The sequence below is a fragment of the Erpetoichthys calabaricus genome, chromosome 10, assembly GCF_900747795.2.
Source record: "Erpetoichthys calabaricus chromosome 10, fErpCal1.3, whole genome shotgun sequence".
Lineage (NCBI taxonomy): Eukaryota > Metazoa > Chordata > Cladistia > Polypteriformes > Polypteridae > Erpetoichthys > Erpetoichthys calabaricus.
The window spans coordinates 49,626,971-49,644,170 of NC_041403.2; the positions used below are offsets into that span (position 1 = coordinate 49,626,971).

Sequence of the window (17,200 nt, forward strand, 5' to 3'; positions counted from 1 at the left end):
GGGAGTAATATATATATATATATATATATATATATATATATATATATATATATATATATATATATATATATATATATATATATATATATATATATATATATATATATATATATACAGTACTGTTCAAAAGTTTTAGGCAGGTGTGAAAAAATGCTGTAAACAAAGAATGCTGTCAGAAATATAAATAATGATTGTTTATTGTTATCAATTTACAAAATGCAAAGTGAGCAAACAAAATAAAAATCTAAATCAAATCAATATTTGGTGTTACTACTTTTTGCCTTCAAACCAGCATCAATTCTTATAGGTACACTTGCACAAAGTCAGGGATTTTGTAGGATTATAGTCAAGTGTATGATCAGCCAATTATACCAAACAGGTGCTAATGATCATCAATGTCACACGTAGGTTGAAACACAGTCATTAACTGAAACAGAAACAGCTGTGTAGGAGGCTTAAAACTGGGTGAGGAACAGCCAAACTCTGCTACCAAGGTGAGGTTGTGGAAGACAGTTTCATGTCATGGCAAGATTGAGCACAGCAACAAGACACAAAGTAGTTATACTGCATCAGCAAAGTCTCTCCCAGACAAAGATTTCAAAGCAGACTGGGGTTTCAAGATGTGCTGTTCAAGCTCTTTTGAAGAAGCACAAAGAAACGGGCAACGTTGAGGATCGTAGACGCAGTGGTTGTCCAAGAAAACTTTGTGCAGCAGATGAAAGACACATCAAGCTTATTACCCTTCGAAATCGGAAGATGTCCAACAGTGCCATCAGCTCAGAACTGGCAGAAACCAGTGGGACCCAGGTACACCCATCTACTGTCCGGAGAAGTCTGGCCAGAAGTGGTCTTCATGGAAGAGTTGCAGCCAAAAAGCCGTACCTCCGACATGGAAACAAGGCCAAGCGACTCAAGTATGCACGAAAACATAGGGACTGGGGTGCAGAAAAATGGCAGCAGGTGCTCTGGACTGATGAGTCAAAAATTGAAATATTTGGCTGTAGCAGAAGGCAGTTTGTTCATCGAAGGGCTGGAGAGCAGTACAATAATGAGTGTCTGCAGGCAACAGTGAAGCATGCTGGAGGTTCCTTGAACGTTTGGGGCTGCATTTCTACAAATGGAGTTGGAGATTTGGTCAGGATTAATGGTGTTCTCAATGCTGAGAAATTCAGGCAGATACTTATCCATCATGCAATACCATCAGGGAGGCGTATGATTGGCCCCAAATTTATTCTGCAGCAGGACAACGACCCCAAACATACAACCAAAGTCATTAAGAACTATCTTCAGCGTAAAGAAGAGCAAGAAGTCCTGGAAGTGATGGTATGGCCCCCACAGAGCCCTGATCTCAACATCGAGTGTATCTGGGATTACATGAAGAGACAGAAGGATGTGAGGAAGCCTACATCCACAGAAGATCTGTGGTTAGTTCTCCAAGATGTTTGGAACAACCTACCAGCTGAGTTCTTTCAAAAACTGTGTGCAAGTGTACCTAGAAGAATTGATGCTGTTTTGAAAGCAAAGGGTGGTCACACCAAATACTGATTTGATTTAGATTTCTCTTTTGTTCATTCACTGCATTTTGTTGATTGATGAAAATAAATGATTAGCACTTCCATTTTTGAAAGCATTCTTTGTTTACAGCATTTTTTCACACCTGCCTAAAACTTTTGCACATTTACTGTATATATATATATATATATATATATATATATATATATATATATATATATATATATATATATATATAATAGAGAGAGAGAGAGCGCTCATGTCTATTCCTTCCTATGTTTATTATAATTATATTTTATAACCTACTGCTCAAAAAAATTAAAGGAACACTTTTTAATCAGAGTCTAGCATCAAGTTGATGAAATTTCTGGGCTATTGATCTGATCAGTTAAGTAGCAGAGGGGCTTGATAATCAGTTTCAGCTGCTTTGGTGTTAATGAAATTAACAACAGATGCACTAGAGGGGCAACAATGAGATGACCCCCAAAGCAGGAATGGTTTAACAGGTGGAGGCCACTGTCATTTTTCCCTCCTCATCTTTTCTGACTGTTTTTTCACTAGTTTTGCATTTGGCTACAGTCAGTGTCACTACTGGTAGCATGAGGCGATACCTGGACTCTACAGAGGTTGCACAGGTAGTCCAACTTCTCCAGGATGGCACATTGATACGTGGCATTGCCAGAAGGTTTGCTGTGTCTCCCAGCACAGTCGGAAGGGCATGAAGGAGATTCCAGGAGACAGGCAGTTACTCTACGAGAGCTGGACAGGTCCGTCGAAGGTCCTTAACTCAGGTTGCACCTCAGACTGTCCAGAAGCTCAGTGATGCCCTAGTCCAGATCTGGGAGGAGATCCCCCAGGACACCATCTGTCGTCTCAATAGGAGCATGCCCCAACAGTGTCAGGCATGCATACAAGCACATGAGGGTCATACAAACTACTGAGTATGATCTGGAGTTGCTGCAATGAAATTTCGACAAAATGGACTAGCCTGCCGCATCATTTTTTCACTTTGATTTTCAGGGTGTCTTTTAATTCAGCCCTCTGTAGGTTAATAATTTTCATTTCCATCAAACGATGTGGCATCCTTTCATTCCTAACACATTACCCAGTCCATATCAGTATAGATATCCTGCAAGATTTTTTTTCCCATTAAGACCTGATGTGTTTTCAAAGTGTTCCTTTAATTTTTTTGAGCAGTTTATATTTTTATATTATATAAAAGTATTATATAAGTACTTTTAACAGTGTGTCAACTCATATACAATAACCCTGAAATTGTAATGTCCGATTAATCTTGTGTATTTTCACAGCCCTCCTTTGACGCAGTTTTTTATTGAATGTGGAGGCTTGGTTCGGACAGACAAGAAGCCAGCCTTGTGTAAGAGTTATCAGAAGCTGGTAATGGATATGTGGCACAAGAACAGGTAAGCTGTTCAGTTAGACACAAGCAGTAAGCTGATTATTCTCTACATGCATTAAAAGGAATAGACCTGCCTCAGAGCAGATCCACAGCTAAATTAAAAATGAGTGAAAGAAGAATTCTGTTTCATGGTAATGACATTGCAGTAAATGGTATTCTTAATTAACTTTTTTCCTGATTTTGCCTTTGCTGTCTTTATATGTTATTTACTTGTACAAAGCAATAAAACAGGATTTGAAATAATTACCCTTGATTATCTGTTAACAAGGAAAGATCAATTCACCTTTTTCTGTTTCATACAGTAATTTCATAACAAACTCTGAAGAATCAGAAGCTTGTATTTGAACAACATACCTTTTATCTAGTCAAATGAGCCTGCTGATAGACTTGTTTGTGAATTTGAAGATGTTCTCATCTTTACTTACAACATATATACAGTACCTAAGCAGAATTCAGTTTTAAACTTATATTCACATAAGGACCTGTAAATACTTTCAGCTGTATTTTGGATACATGACATATTTGGCATAAAACCTATACGCCTGTGGAAGAGCCTGCACAAGGATAGGTAAAATGTTCATAATAAAAATGGACCTGTGACATGGCAATAATTACCACTACAACACTGTGTCTACCAATAATAAAAATATTGATTTAAACTGCACTACAAAAACAATGTGTTCCCAACCAAAATTAAACACCAAATATGGTAAAAAAAAATGTTTATTAGTCATTGTTGTAAATTAAAGTCCCCTTCTGCCCCTGTCTATTTTACAGTTATTTTGACATTTTGTGACTCTTCAGATGACCTGAGTGTACTTGCTGTTACTCTGACAGATGGATAGTACACAGTGGAGGTTCTCAACTAAAGCAAACCAGGACACTACAATTCATGCTGTTACTAATCCACAAATTACTTTGCGGAGAGTAACTTAAAACCGGTACAGCATTCATGTGAATGAAGGATCTTGAAAAAAAATTCAAAAAGGGCGCATCCAGTGTGTTAAAAGCATGAAAGCATTTACTTTCTTGATAACTTTTGAGATATAGTCATCTGTTTCAGATTTTTTCATAAACATTTACCAAGTAATAGTAGTTGTAGCAGCAGTAACAGTCATATTGTTATGTGCACAGAGTGCAGTGGAGGTCTTGCTTGTTTGTCCGATTAACATGCAGCGTGTCATGTGACTGTAGCTAGTATGGTTCTAGGGGACACGTTGTGCAAATTTTACTTCATGTGGTTGTTTAATCTAAAGCCAGTTATTTCACTTAACTAAACCACTTCTGCTATCAAACCTATATATACAAGATAGTTTCTCCTATCTTTACACAGTCTAATCTGAGTATATTTATTTTTTCTGATTTACAGTAGCATAACCTAAGGATAATGCTGATTCACAAACATACCCCAGTTGCAATACCACAAATATAAATTTGTTAAATGTTGTAAATTACATTGGGATATCACTTCTAATTATCTAGCAGACCACAGTGTGGTTATTGTGCATTTTAAACCATCATAAATCTAACCTACATATTAAACAGTTTTGGTTCACAGATGTGCTTTCTATCATACATAAAAGGGTATATTTAAAAGTTATATGTTAATAAAATTGTGTTTATTTCTGATTAGGACCCTACTCTCATTGGCCTCAGTCCACAGTGACAGCTTCCAAAAGCAAAATACCACAATTGGAATCAATTCCAGACTTTTTACCTGCTTAATAGTTAATGTAATAATGAGGGAACTGCTGCCACCTGGCTATGGAACAGCTTGTCAATCAAATGTCCAAATTCTTTTGAGCTCCTGTAAATGGGGAACTATACAGAAAAATGGTTGTCATTCCTAAACAGCTCATGCAGTATTTTTGGTAAACCTGTTAAATTAAAGTTGAAAGTAAATGCTTCAATCACATAATGATTGTTTTATTTCATATTCATTGTAGTTGTGTACACAGCCAAAACTATGAAAATTGCGTCACTGTCCAAGTACTTATGGACCTAACTGTATATACTGTATACACTGAGAGGTGAAGTGAATAACTTTGATTATCTCAATACAATGGCACCTGTCCAGGGATGGGATTTTTTTAAGGTACCAAGTGAACATTCAGTTCTTGAAGGTGATATGTGGGAAGCAGGAAAAATGGTAAAGCATAAGGATCTGAGCAGCTTTGACAAGGGTAAACTGTGGTGGCTAAGTGACTGGGTCAGAGCATCTCCATAACAACAGGTCTTGTGGGATGTTCTTGTGTGGTGAGTGAAGGCTGGCTCTTCTGGCCTGATCCCACTGAAGGGTAACTGTAGCAAAATTGGTCATTAAAACCTTAACTTTCTAAATCATCCAATTTCTCTGTTTCTGTTGATGGTACACTTGTGAAACCTGCTCCTGTTGTCAGAAATCTTGGTGTTTTGTTTGATTCATCACTTTGATCTACACATTAGGTGTCTTTCCAAAATTTCATTCTGTCATCTCCGTAACATTGCCCTCCTCCATCCATTTCTGTCCATTTCTGTCCTTTAATGATGCTCAGAATCTGGTTTGTTGTTTCATAATGTCTCGTATTGATTACTGTAATTCCCTCTTCATTGGCCTCCCTGCAAAGTCTGTACAGAAGGTACAGTATATTCAGAACTCCGCAGCCAGAGTCCTCACCCACACAAAGCGTTTTGCTCACATCTCACCTGTTCTCTCCCAGCTTCACTGGTTACCGGTTCCATCCAGGATTAAATTCAAGATTCTACTTCTCACCTTCAAAGCCCTACATATCCTTGCCCCCCTCTACCTCACTCAGCTACTAGCTCCTTACACTCCTTGACGCTATCTCAGGTCCTTGAGCAGTAATCTCCTTACTGTCCCACGCTCCAGACTCTCCACCCTGGGAGGCAGGTTCTTCAGTGCTATAGCCCCTCAACTCTGGAACTCTCTTCCTCAGTCTCACCGAGATTACTCCTCTTTCTGCACTTTAAAATCTCAACTGAAAACTTTCCTCTTCTACAAACTTTTATCATCTGTGTAATTTTTTTTCACTCTTGTGAAAGGCGCTCAATCAATGTAACTTATTATTATTATTATTATTATTATTATTAATGCTGGGAATGAGAGAAAGGTGTCAGACCACACAATACATCACAGCATGCTGTGTATAAGGCCGGGTTTATACTTCTTTCGACGCGTGCTGCAGCAGATGCTGCTGCTATGCAAGCGTTGTAGTGTTTATACTTGCTCGCGTACTTTACGTAAATCTGGAGGAATCCACCAGGTGGCAGTGCGAGATATTATCATGGTGAGAACATGTTCGGCTTCTCTGTGTTGTGAATTGCCTAGAACACCCATTAAATTCCGATGACACCCTACCGCAATATCTCTGAAAAGGATGTTTATTGATTAAATCCAGGGATGTGTCCATTCCAGCAAGCATTGGGCACGAGTGAGAAACAATCCCTGGACGGGGCCTCGGCTCATCGCAAGGTGAATACAAGCACACACATACACAAGCGTCATTTTAGCGGCACCAAATCCCCAAATCTGCATATGTTGGGAAGGAAACTGGAGCACAGTGTGGAATCCAAGCAGGGAATACCAGCGACATGACTCCCTGCGAGACAGCAGTGCTACCGCTCCACCACTGTGTCACCCCCATGTGTGTAATTATTAACAGTATTCATTATTTAAATGAAAGTAACGATTTATCTGTAAAATGTAATATACACACTTTAATGCATTTCATCATGAAAGTGATATCAAGTATAAATCTAAAGATTCTAAATGTGCAGAGAGTTGGAATATCATACATTTAATGTGTTCTGTGTGGTGATCTATTGCTGCTGATTAAAAACTGGGATGAAGTTTACGACGGTCTGCTTTAATGATAAAGTAAACTACGAGGTTAAAGTGGACATTTCGAGATTAAAGACGAAATTTCCACTTTAATCACAAAATACACATTTTCACCATGTCCTTAATTTTTTTTCTCAGTGGCTCAAATACAGCGCTGTACATTGTGTTGCTGTTGTGAAGTTGCAAAAAAAAAAAAAAAGACGGCACAAAAGATGGTATGGCTTTCTGTCACATGTAGATAGTAAACAGAGACTCTGACGTCACGTTCCGACTTTTAGCACACTGCGCCCCCTGACTTTTTGCTGGTACTGCAACTCGCGCATGCGTCGCATTAATTTCTGAGGACCTGCTCAGAGGACACGTGAAGTGAATGCTGGGAACGCGTGGCAGCCATGATGCGTGCGCATACGCATTCTGAGCGTGAAGTATAAACGAGCCGCAAGGCTGCGTTGACACAGACTGGTCAGAGTGCCCCTGCTGTCTATGCTACTGCCAAAAGTGCCTGCAATGAGCATGTGCACTTCAGAGCTGTACCATCGGGTTCCCTGATCTGATGAATCACATTTTCATTTGCATCATGTGGATGGTTGGGTGCATATGCATCATTTACTTAGGAAAGAGATGGCAGCAGGATGCAGAATGGGAAGAAAGCAAGCTGGCAGAGGCAGTGTGATGCACTGGGTAATACTCTGCTGGGAAACCTTGGGTCCTGGCATTCATGTGGAGGTTACTATAGCATGTACCGTCTACTTAAAGATTGTTGCAGACCACATACACCCCTTCATGGCAATGGTATGCCCTGATGGCAGTGGCCTCTTTCAGCAGGATAGTACACCCTGACACACAGCATAAGTTGTTGAGGAATGGTTTAAGGGATATGACAAAGGTTTCAAGGTTTTGACTTGGTCTCTAAATTCCCCAGATCTCAATCAGATCAAGTTTCTGTGGGATTTACTGGAAAAACAAGTCTGATCCATAGAGGTCACACCTCCCTACTTACAGCACTTAAAGGATCTGCTGCTAATGTTGTGATGCCAGGTAGCACAGGACATCTTCAGAGATCATATGGAGTCTATGCCTTGATGGGTCAGAGCTGTTTTGGCAGCACAGTTTGGACCTACACAATACTAGACGGAGGGTTTTATTGTTGTTGCTGATTGGTGTATATCTTACATAATCCAGGTTTTCAATCTGTTTGGAAAAGCCTTTGAGAAAAAAATTAATAAATTATATGGACTTTCTCCAAAGTGGCTGCTCTCCAGGTTCTCCATCAGACTTAACAAATGCAGTTTCAACTATCATATATTTACTAGATTTCAGACTTTTAATGTAAGTATTCCAAAAAATTGTTTTTACAATGTTAAACAAAATCCTAGTCCATTGTAATATATTTTTATTGCCAATGGGATAAAGCCATATCCTCATAAAATATATATATATATTTTGAGAAGAAAAGCGCTACAGTATAAGTGAAGTTAATGTTTTTTTGGGACAATACAAATAATTATAGTGTAGAGCATGACCTAGCTGTATATTGACTGTCTCTGGCAACACAACCCTTTTTTTTCCAAGATGGCTACAAAGTTTGTCTTGATGAAACTATGCATACACCTTGCACTTTGTGTCAAATTATATGTTCATTTCCATGTGATTGCATTATTTTTGTGTTAAAACCACTAGTCTGAAAAACACTTTGCAATATCTAGTACATTCCTAATCCCAGCAGAGTTTTGCTTGAGATGGATTTATGATTCTGGAGAGGAAGTTGCTAAAGTACAAAGCATAATGTAATGAACCATATTTACCTCTAGGCAAGTGTAACTATTGTGAGACTTGCCCAGACACCACCAGTCGGAAACCACATCATTATAAAAAGCACACGTTTATTATTCATAAATAAACAGAGTTCCACACAGCACACAATGCACACAGCAATAATCACCACTATATCTCTCTGTCTCAGTCCTTGGCCGCCTCTATTCTCCTCCTGGGAGCTTCGTCCTGTTCCCACTCCCGACTCTGGCTCCTAGACTGTAGGAAGGCGGCGCCTTTTATCCCTGCCCGGATGTGCTCCAGGTGTCTGATGACGTCCATCCGGCAGCACTTCCTGGTGTGGCGGAAGTGCTGCCCTTTGCACCGGAAGCACTCCAGGCATCCCTGGCAGGTTCCTCCGCCATCTTGCTGAGTGTGGCGGAAGTAACTATTTCCAAGTCCTACGAGGCTTGAGGCACCCCCTGGCGGTGGCCACGGGTCCCAACAGGCCAGAAGCTCTTTGTTCTTCTCCCGTGGTCCTCTTCTGCTCCAGGGCGGTTGCCCCCTCGTGGCCCGGAAGCTATTCCTGCCACCTTCCGGTCCTTTTAGGCATCCCGGCCAGGTAATGACCCCGGCAATCTGCCACACTATTTAGGCTATTTAGGAAGTACATACTTAGTTTGCTATATTTTCAAAAATGCTACATAATATCATATAAACAATTAACTTTATCGCTGATCACAAATTATTTCATAAAACAGACTTATTTTATTTCTTGTGTGGCCTGAAGAGGGCATCAACAAGCAGACCTTGAACCCAGAAACAACCAAAATGACAAAAATAAATGAAGAAGGGACTGTGTGTATCAAAATGAACATACATAAAGCTAAAGCACAAGGATAGATAGATAGATAGATAGATAGATAGATAGATAGATAGATAGATAGATAGATAGATAGATAGATAGATAGATAGATAGATAGATAGATAGATAGATAGATAGATAGATAGATAGATAGATAGATAGATAGATACTTTATTAATCCCAAGGGGAAATTCACATACTCCAGCAGCAGCATACTGATAAAGACAATATTAAATTAAAGAGTGATAACAATGCAGGTATACAGACAGACAATATCTTTGTACATTGTTAACGTTTACCCCCCCGGGTGGAATTGAAGAGTTGCATAGTGTGGGGGAGGAACGATCTCCTCAGTCTGTCAGTGGAGCAGGACAGTGACAGCAATTTGTCGCTGAAGCTGCTCCTCTGTCTGGAGATGATACTATTTAGTGGATGCAGTGGATTCTCCATGATTGACAGGAGCCTGCTCAGTGCCCTTCACTCTGCCACAGATGTCAAACTGTCCAGCTCCATGCCTACAATAGAGCCTGCCTTCCTCACCAGTTTGTCCAGGCGTGAGGCGTCTCTCTTCTTTATGCTGCCTCCCCAGCACACCACCGCATAGAAGAGGGCGCTCGCCACAACCGTCTGGTAGAACATCTGCAGCATCTTATTGCAGATGTTGAAGGACACCAGCCTTCTAAGGAAGTATAGTTGGCTCTGTCCTTTCTTACACAGAGCATCAGTATTGGCAGTCCAGTCCAATTTATCATCCAGCTGCACTCCCAGGTATTTATAGGTCTGCACCCTCTGCACACAGTCACCTCTGATGATCATGGGGTCCATGAGGGGCCTGGGTCTCTTAAAATCCACCACCAGCTCCTTGGTTTTGCTGGCGTTCAGTTGTAGGTGGTTTAAGTCGCACCATTTAACAAAGTCCTTGATTAGGGCCCTATACTCCTCCTCCTGCCCACTTCTGATGTAGCCCATGATAGCAGTGTCGTCAGCGAACTTTTGCACGTGGCAGGACTCCGAGTTGTATTGGAAGTCCGATGTATATAGGCTGAACAGGACCAGAGAAAGTACAGTCCCCTGTGGCGCTCCTGTGTTGCTGACCACAATGTCAGACCTGCAGTTCCCGAGACGCACATACTGAGGTCTGTCTTTAAGATAGTCCACGATCAATGCTACCAGGTATGAATCTACTCCCATCTCTGTCAGCTTGTTACTAAAGAGCCGAGGTTGGATGGTGTTGAAGGAGCTAGAGAAGTCCAGAAACATAATTCTTATAGCACCAATGCCTCTGTCCAAGTGGGAGAGGGATCGGTGTAGCATGTAGATGATGGCATCCTCTATAATATAAGAATACAAAATAATAAAGACTAGAGTCTCAATGAGATTATCTAGACATAGTGTCAAAGGAATGGGTCAGGCAAACTCTTGAATCTGCTGAGTCACATGCCCTCAAAATATTATATGAGCATTGCACGATTCTACCCAGGTCATCTTTCTCTTCCTGTGTTTTGCTATTTCCCATCTACTATCCTTCCAGGACATCTCGTCTAACATGGAATACTGGCCCTTACTGGACAGCTTTGTCACACTAGCATGCTCAGTTGCTTTCCTTCTCTTAATATGTGCATGTTTGGACGGTTCCAGAGCCATGGACTGCAGCAATTCCACCACACCAGGAAGTGCTGCCGGAAGAGAATCCGGGCGCACTGGGAGTGCTTCCGGGTGCCCATGCAGCACTTCGGCCACACCAAGAAGTGCTGCAGGAAAATAGTCAGGGTGCACCTGGATCACATCCGGGTGCAACATAAATGGGGCTGCCTCACTCCATTCGGGGAGCCGGAGTCGGGAGGCAGAAGACAGAGCTTGCGAGAGGGGAGTGGATGTGGCAGTGCAGAAGGAGAGAAGAATAAGAAAAGGAAAAGAAAAGTAAAAAAGGACTGAGCTTATTGGTTGTTGGTGATTGTGCACTGTGTGCTGTGTATAAAGAAGAAGCAAAGTAAAGTGTGTGCTCTTAGACATTGTGAGTCTGTGTCTCTTGTCTGTGGTAGGGCTGGCATGTTCACAATATACAGTGCATCCAGAAAGTATTCACAGCGCATCACTTTTGCCACATTTTGTTATGTTACAGCCTTATTCCAAAATGGATTAAATTCATTTTTTTCCTCAGAATTCTACACACAACACCCCATAATGACAACATGAAAAAAGTTTATTTGAGGTTTTTGCAAATTTATTAAAAAAAAAAAAAACTGAGAAATCACATGTACATAAGTATTCACAGCCTTTGCTCAATACTTTGTCGATGCACCTTTGGCAGAAATTACAGCCTCAAGTCTTTTTGAATATGATGCCACAAGCTTGGCCCACCTATCCTTGGCCAGTTTCGCCCATTCCTCTTTGCAGCACCTCTCAAGCTCCATCAGGTTGGATGGGAAGCGTCGGTGCACAGCCATTTTAAGATCTCTCCAGAGATGTTCAATCGGATTCAAGTCTGGGCTCTGGCTGGGCCACTCAAGGACATTCACAGAGTTGTCCTGAAGCCACTCCTTTGATATCTTGGCTGCGTGCTTAAGGTCGTTGTCCTGCTGAAAGATGAACCATCGCCCCAGTCTGAGGTCAAGAGCGCTCTGGAGCAGGTTTTCATCCAGGATGTCTCTGTACATTGCTGCCGTCATGTTTCCCTTTATCCTGACTAGTCTCCAAGTCCCTGCCGCTGAAAAACATCCCCACAGCATGATGCTGCCACCACCATGCTTCACGGTAGGGATGGTATTGGCCTGGTGATGAGCGGTGCCTGGTTTCCTCCAAACGTGACGCCTGGCATTCACACCAAAGAGTTCAATCTTTGTCTCATCAGACCAGAGAATTTTCTTCCTCATTGTCTGAGAGTCCTTCAGGTGCCTTTTGGCAAACTCCAGGTGGGCTGCCATGTGCCTTTTACTAAGGAGTAGCTTCCGTCTGGCCACTCTACCATACAGGCCTGATTGGTGGATTGCTGCAGAGATGGTTGTCCTTCTGGAAGGTTCTCCTCTCTCCACAGAGGACCTCTGGAGCTCTGACAGAGTGACCATCAGGTACTTGGTCACCTCCCTGACTAAGGCCCTTCTCCCCCGATCACTCAGTTTAGATGGCCGGCCAGCTCTAGGAAGAGTCCTGGTGGTTTCGAACTTCTTCCACTTACGGATGATGGAGGCCACTGTGCTCATTGGGACCTTCAAAGCAGCAGAGATTTTTCTGTAACCTTCCCCAGATTTGTGCCTCGAGACAATCCTGTCTCAGAGGTCTACAGACAATTCCTTTGACTTCATGCTTGGTTTGTGCTCTGACATGAACTGTCAACTGTGGGACCTTATATAGACAGGTGTGTGCCTTTCCAAATCATGTCCAGTCAACTGAATTTACCACAGGTGGACTCCAATTAAGCTGCAGAAACATCTCAAGGATGATCAGGGGAAACAGGATGCACCTGAGCTCAATTTTGAGCTTCATGGCAAGGGCTGTGAATACTTATGTACATGTGCTTTCTCAATTTTTTTATTTTTAATAAATTTGCAAAAACCTCAAGTAAACTTTTTTCACGTCGTCATTATGGGGTGTTGTGTGTAGAATTCTGAGGAAAAAAATGAATTTAATCCATTTTGGAATAAGGCTGTAACATAACAAAATGTGGAAAAAGTGATGCGCTGTGAATACTTTCCGGATGCACTGTATATAATATATATATATATCTTTATATATAATACGGTACTGTGGCTGTTCATTTGTCTGTCCTGAATTTTAAATCACCTGTAGCTCACAAACCTATTGACCTGAAATTTAGAAAACATATACTATGTGACGTCTACCATCTGCTTTCGGGATAATGATTAACCTCTGAGGTTATTCCATCCATCCATCCATTTTCCAACCCGCTGAATCCGAACACTGGGTCACGGGGGTCTGCTGGAGCCAATCCCAGCCAACACAGGGCACAAGGCAGGAACCAATCCCAGGCAGGGTGCCAACCCACCGCAGGACACACACAAACACACCCACACACCAAGCACACACTAGGGTCAATTTAGAATCACCAATCCACCTAACCTGCATGTCTTTGGACTGTGAGAGGAAACCGGAGCGCCCGGAGAAAACCCACGCAGAGAACATGCAAACTCCACGCAGGGAGGACCCGGGAAGCGAACCCAGGTCCCCAGATCTCCCAACTGCGAGGCAGCAGCGCTACCCACTGCGCCACCGTGCCGCCCGAGGTTATTCCTCTTTTTATTTTTATTTTATTTTATTGTAGAATCAACTCTCAGCAGCAGCCAGCAGGGCAGCCGTGTGGTGCATGCATCCAGGCGCCATTCTCATCCCTACCGCCTTCGCCATCACTTCCCCTACCTCTTCATATCTTAAGTCTTCAATCTGCCTCAAGAATGATTTAAGTGCCAACTTAAGTGAAAAATTAAAGAAAACGTACTAAGAAATTGCAACACAAACACTGACTTAATCAGTTTTAATGCAAAAAGAGGGTGGAGAAAAGAAGAGCTGATTAGGAAGCAGCAAGCACATCAACCTCTGAGCAAATGAATGCTAAACATACAGAGAAAGAGTATGAAAACTAGGAATGCTCAAGTCAAGTGTATTCACTCCACATTATTGTGCAGTGTGCCGTTACTGGTATATATATATAATGTGTGTGTGTGTGTATATATATATATATATATATATATATATATATATATATATATATATATATATATAATAATATATTTGTGTGTGTGTATGTAAATATATATAGTATGTATATACAGTGGAACCTCTAGATACGAGTTTAATTCGTTCCAGCACTGAGCTTGTATAGCGAATTTCTCGTATCTAGAACAAACGTCCCCATTGAAAATAATGGAAATCCAGTTAATCCGTTCCGCATCCCCAAATATATTAACATAAAAATCAATTTTCCTAACAAATAACACTGATAAATTATATATACTGTAGTCTACCTTTAATAAATAACACTGGTAAATAATATAACTGATTATTAAAAGAATCAAAACAGGTGTCCAAAGTGCAGTAGAGCATTCAATAAATCTTTAATCCTTAAAACAGTTGTGAAGTGGAGGTTTAAAGTACATAAGAATAACAATCCTTTAACACGAGGTTAAAACGTCAACAGGAAGCAGTCTTCAAAAAATAGATGACAATCCCCGGTGCTTCTTCTCTGTTAGCGTCTCACCTGCTTCTCCCATGCGGGCTCTGCAACAGGCGAGACACTTAATGCAGCTGACCTTCTCTACACTGTCCTGCTTCAGCTGTTTGGCTCGCCTGTTCAGCTACACGCGAGCCTGTACTCGCTCGCTCTCTCGCACCGACTTCCTACTGCTGCGGATTCCTGCCTCCTCCTGCAACCTCCGTTCTCTCTCCTCTCCTCTCCTCTCTTTTCTTTTACTTTCTCTCCCCCTTAACTGGCTCGCGCTTCTCTATATATGCGGGGAAGACATGGCAGCTGCTAGGGTTACCACTTTTAATACAAAAAAATAAGGAACGCATACGTATTGATTCAAAACGGGACGCGCAATTTCATTCTCAAATACGAGACGATTCCGTATTTTAAAGGACGGGTGGCAACCCTGCCCAGCCCATCAGCCACAGGACAAATCATGGATGTGGGCAGTTTCCCACCTGTGCACTTAGGTGAGAAACGCAGACACCGCAGATCGCCCTGCGGCTCGCTACAGCTACCACGCCCCCCTCGCTAAGCCGCGAGCTATACCCACAGCCTGGCTCGTGGCTCGTTACGTGAGCCAATGCTCGTATTTAGATCTGAATTTTTCGCTCATACTTTCCTCGTATTTTGAATTTCTCGTATACAGAGGTGATCGTATCTCGAGGTTCCACTGTACTTTTATTAGTCTTGGTTGAGTACAAGAAAAAAACTCCCATCACCTGTAATGCCTGGCCACCTCATTAAATAAATAGATTAAAATTATTTAGAAAACAGATACTAGATGAGATGGGTTGCAAATAAATAATGCATACCCATCAGTCTTCTAGGCTTAGGATTGGCCACAAGTGCTAAAACTGTGTATCATTCGATATAGGTTAAAACAAAACCTTCACTAAGGACAGTCATTCATAAAGCTGAAACTGGTGATGTTTTAATGCAGAGTTCAAAATTAGTAAGAAGATCAGTCGCCCTTAATGAACAATGATACATTCTGACATTATTGTTTGTTGCTAAAACATTTCATTGAAACCATCAATAATTAACATTCACCTTCATGTTTTTTTTTCCTCTCACAGACCTGGATATGTGGTCCCAACTAATCTTTTCCAAGGAATAAAAGTAGTTAATCCAATGTTTCGAGGCTATTCACAGCAGGTAAGTTACACTTATAATACTATACTAATATAGTACTAATAATAAACATTTTTCTCGGGTTGATAGTCCTAAATATTAAAATTCCTGACATTTTTTTGAAAACCACAGTAATGAGTGCCTCTTATTGCTGAACATTAAAGTGAGCATCTCATTTTGTATTCAATTAGACATTCTTAGTTGGATTTTGGAAAAATTGACTCTTTTAATCCTCAGTACCTAAGTGGGCACTTAAGAGGTGGGCGTATGCTAGTTCACAGATTTGTTGTCAGAAAGTCCATGGGACTAACAGCAGTGTCCATACCTCACCCTCATGTTCAGATACCCAATGCAGTAAATTGGTTTTCTGCATTTTCCATCTGCATAAATCAATTGAAAACAAATGGTTACACTCCTTGATGCTTTCAGTTTTTTGTGTGATAGAGAATTGTGCCCTCTGCTGGTGTGGAAATAACAAAACTATAGAAAGTACAGGAAGTGATTTAAATTACCTAGCTAGCACTTCTGGCTTATTACTGAAGCTCAATCTACTCAATATATATAATATATATATATATATATATATATATATATATATATATATTGAGTAGATTGAGCTTCAGTAATAAGCCAGAAGTGCTGGCTTATTACTGAAGCTCAATCTACTCTATATAAATATATATATATATATATATATATATATATATATATATATATATATATATATATATATATATATATATATATATATATTGAGTAGATTGAGCTTCAGTAATAAGCCAGAAGTGCTAGCTAGTGATATAATATCCTAACCCAAAAAGTGCAACGATTTTATATCACGTTTTTATGTCACTTTTTTTTGTCACGCTTTAAATTGGGCTTCTTTTAAAACCTACATATATATGTTTGGTATCATTCTTTTCAGAATTTTCAGAATTTATCAAACTTTTAATATGATGTTGTTAGATTTTCAGATTCTTATTCTGTTTTTAAATTATAAACTAAAATATCAGGAACTCGCATCCCATGAGATGAGACTTTGTGCCAACAGATTTAACCACCCCCAGGGCCGGAAATAAAAGACAAAGAGTAGATGACAAAGACAGCTGCTGTACAGACTTTTAAATGTTTGAAGCGCAGCGCGAGTTGCAGATCACGTGGAAAGGCAGTAACTGCAAGCCAGCAGTTAATCAAGCAAAGATGAGGTAAAAAAGAAACTATTTGTTTCCCATTGTATCACTGTTTAAGAGGGGGTTTCGGAGGAGCGACCGCATCTCCTTGGGGTGCGTTCAGCCCCCCTCTTCACAACACAAGCGGCATAGACGAGAACTAGCTGGCACGTAGCGCAGCCAAGGGGGTTTGGTGAGCGAAGCGAGCAGGGGGTAAATACCCTAATTAATTAAATATTATATTTTGACAAAAAACAAACCCATTATAACAGTTGGTAGATATCATTTGTGCAGGGTCAACATTATG

At 40.8% G+C, this 17,200-nt stretch overlaps 1 protein-coding gene across 1 annotated transcript in view; it reads left to right on the plus strand.

Moving 5' to 3' along the window:
- Window positions 1-17,200, plus strand: part of usp33 (ubiquitin specific peptidase 33) — a 113,338-nt gene that overhangs the window by 72,511 nt on the left and 23,627 nt on the right. Inside the window, 2 exon segments of the mRNA XM_028811185.2 lie at window positions 2,823-2,936; window positions 15,670-15,748. Coding sequence (XP_028667018.1) covers window positions 2,823-2,936; window positions 15,670-15,748 — 193 coding nt within the window.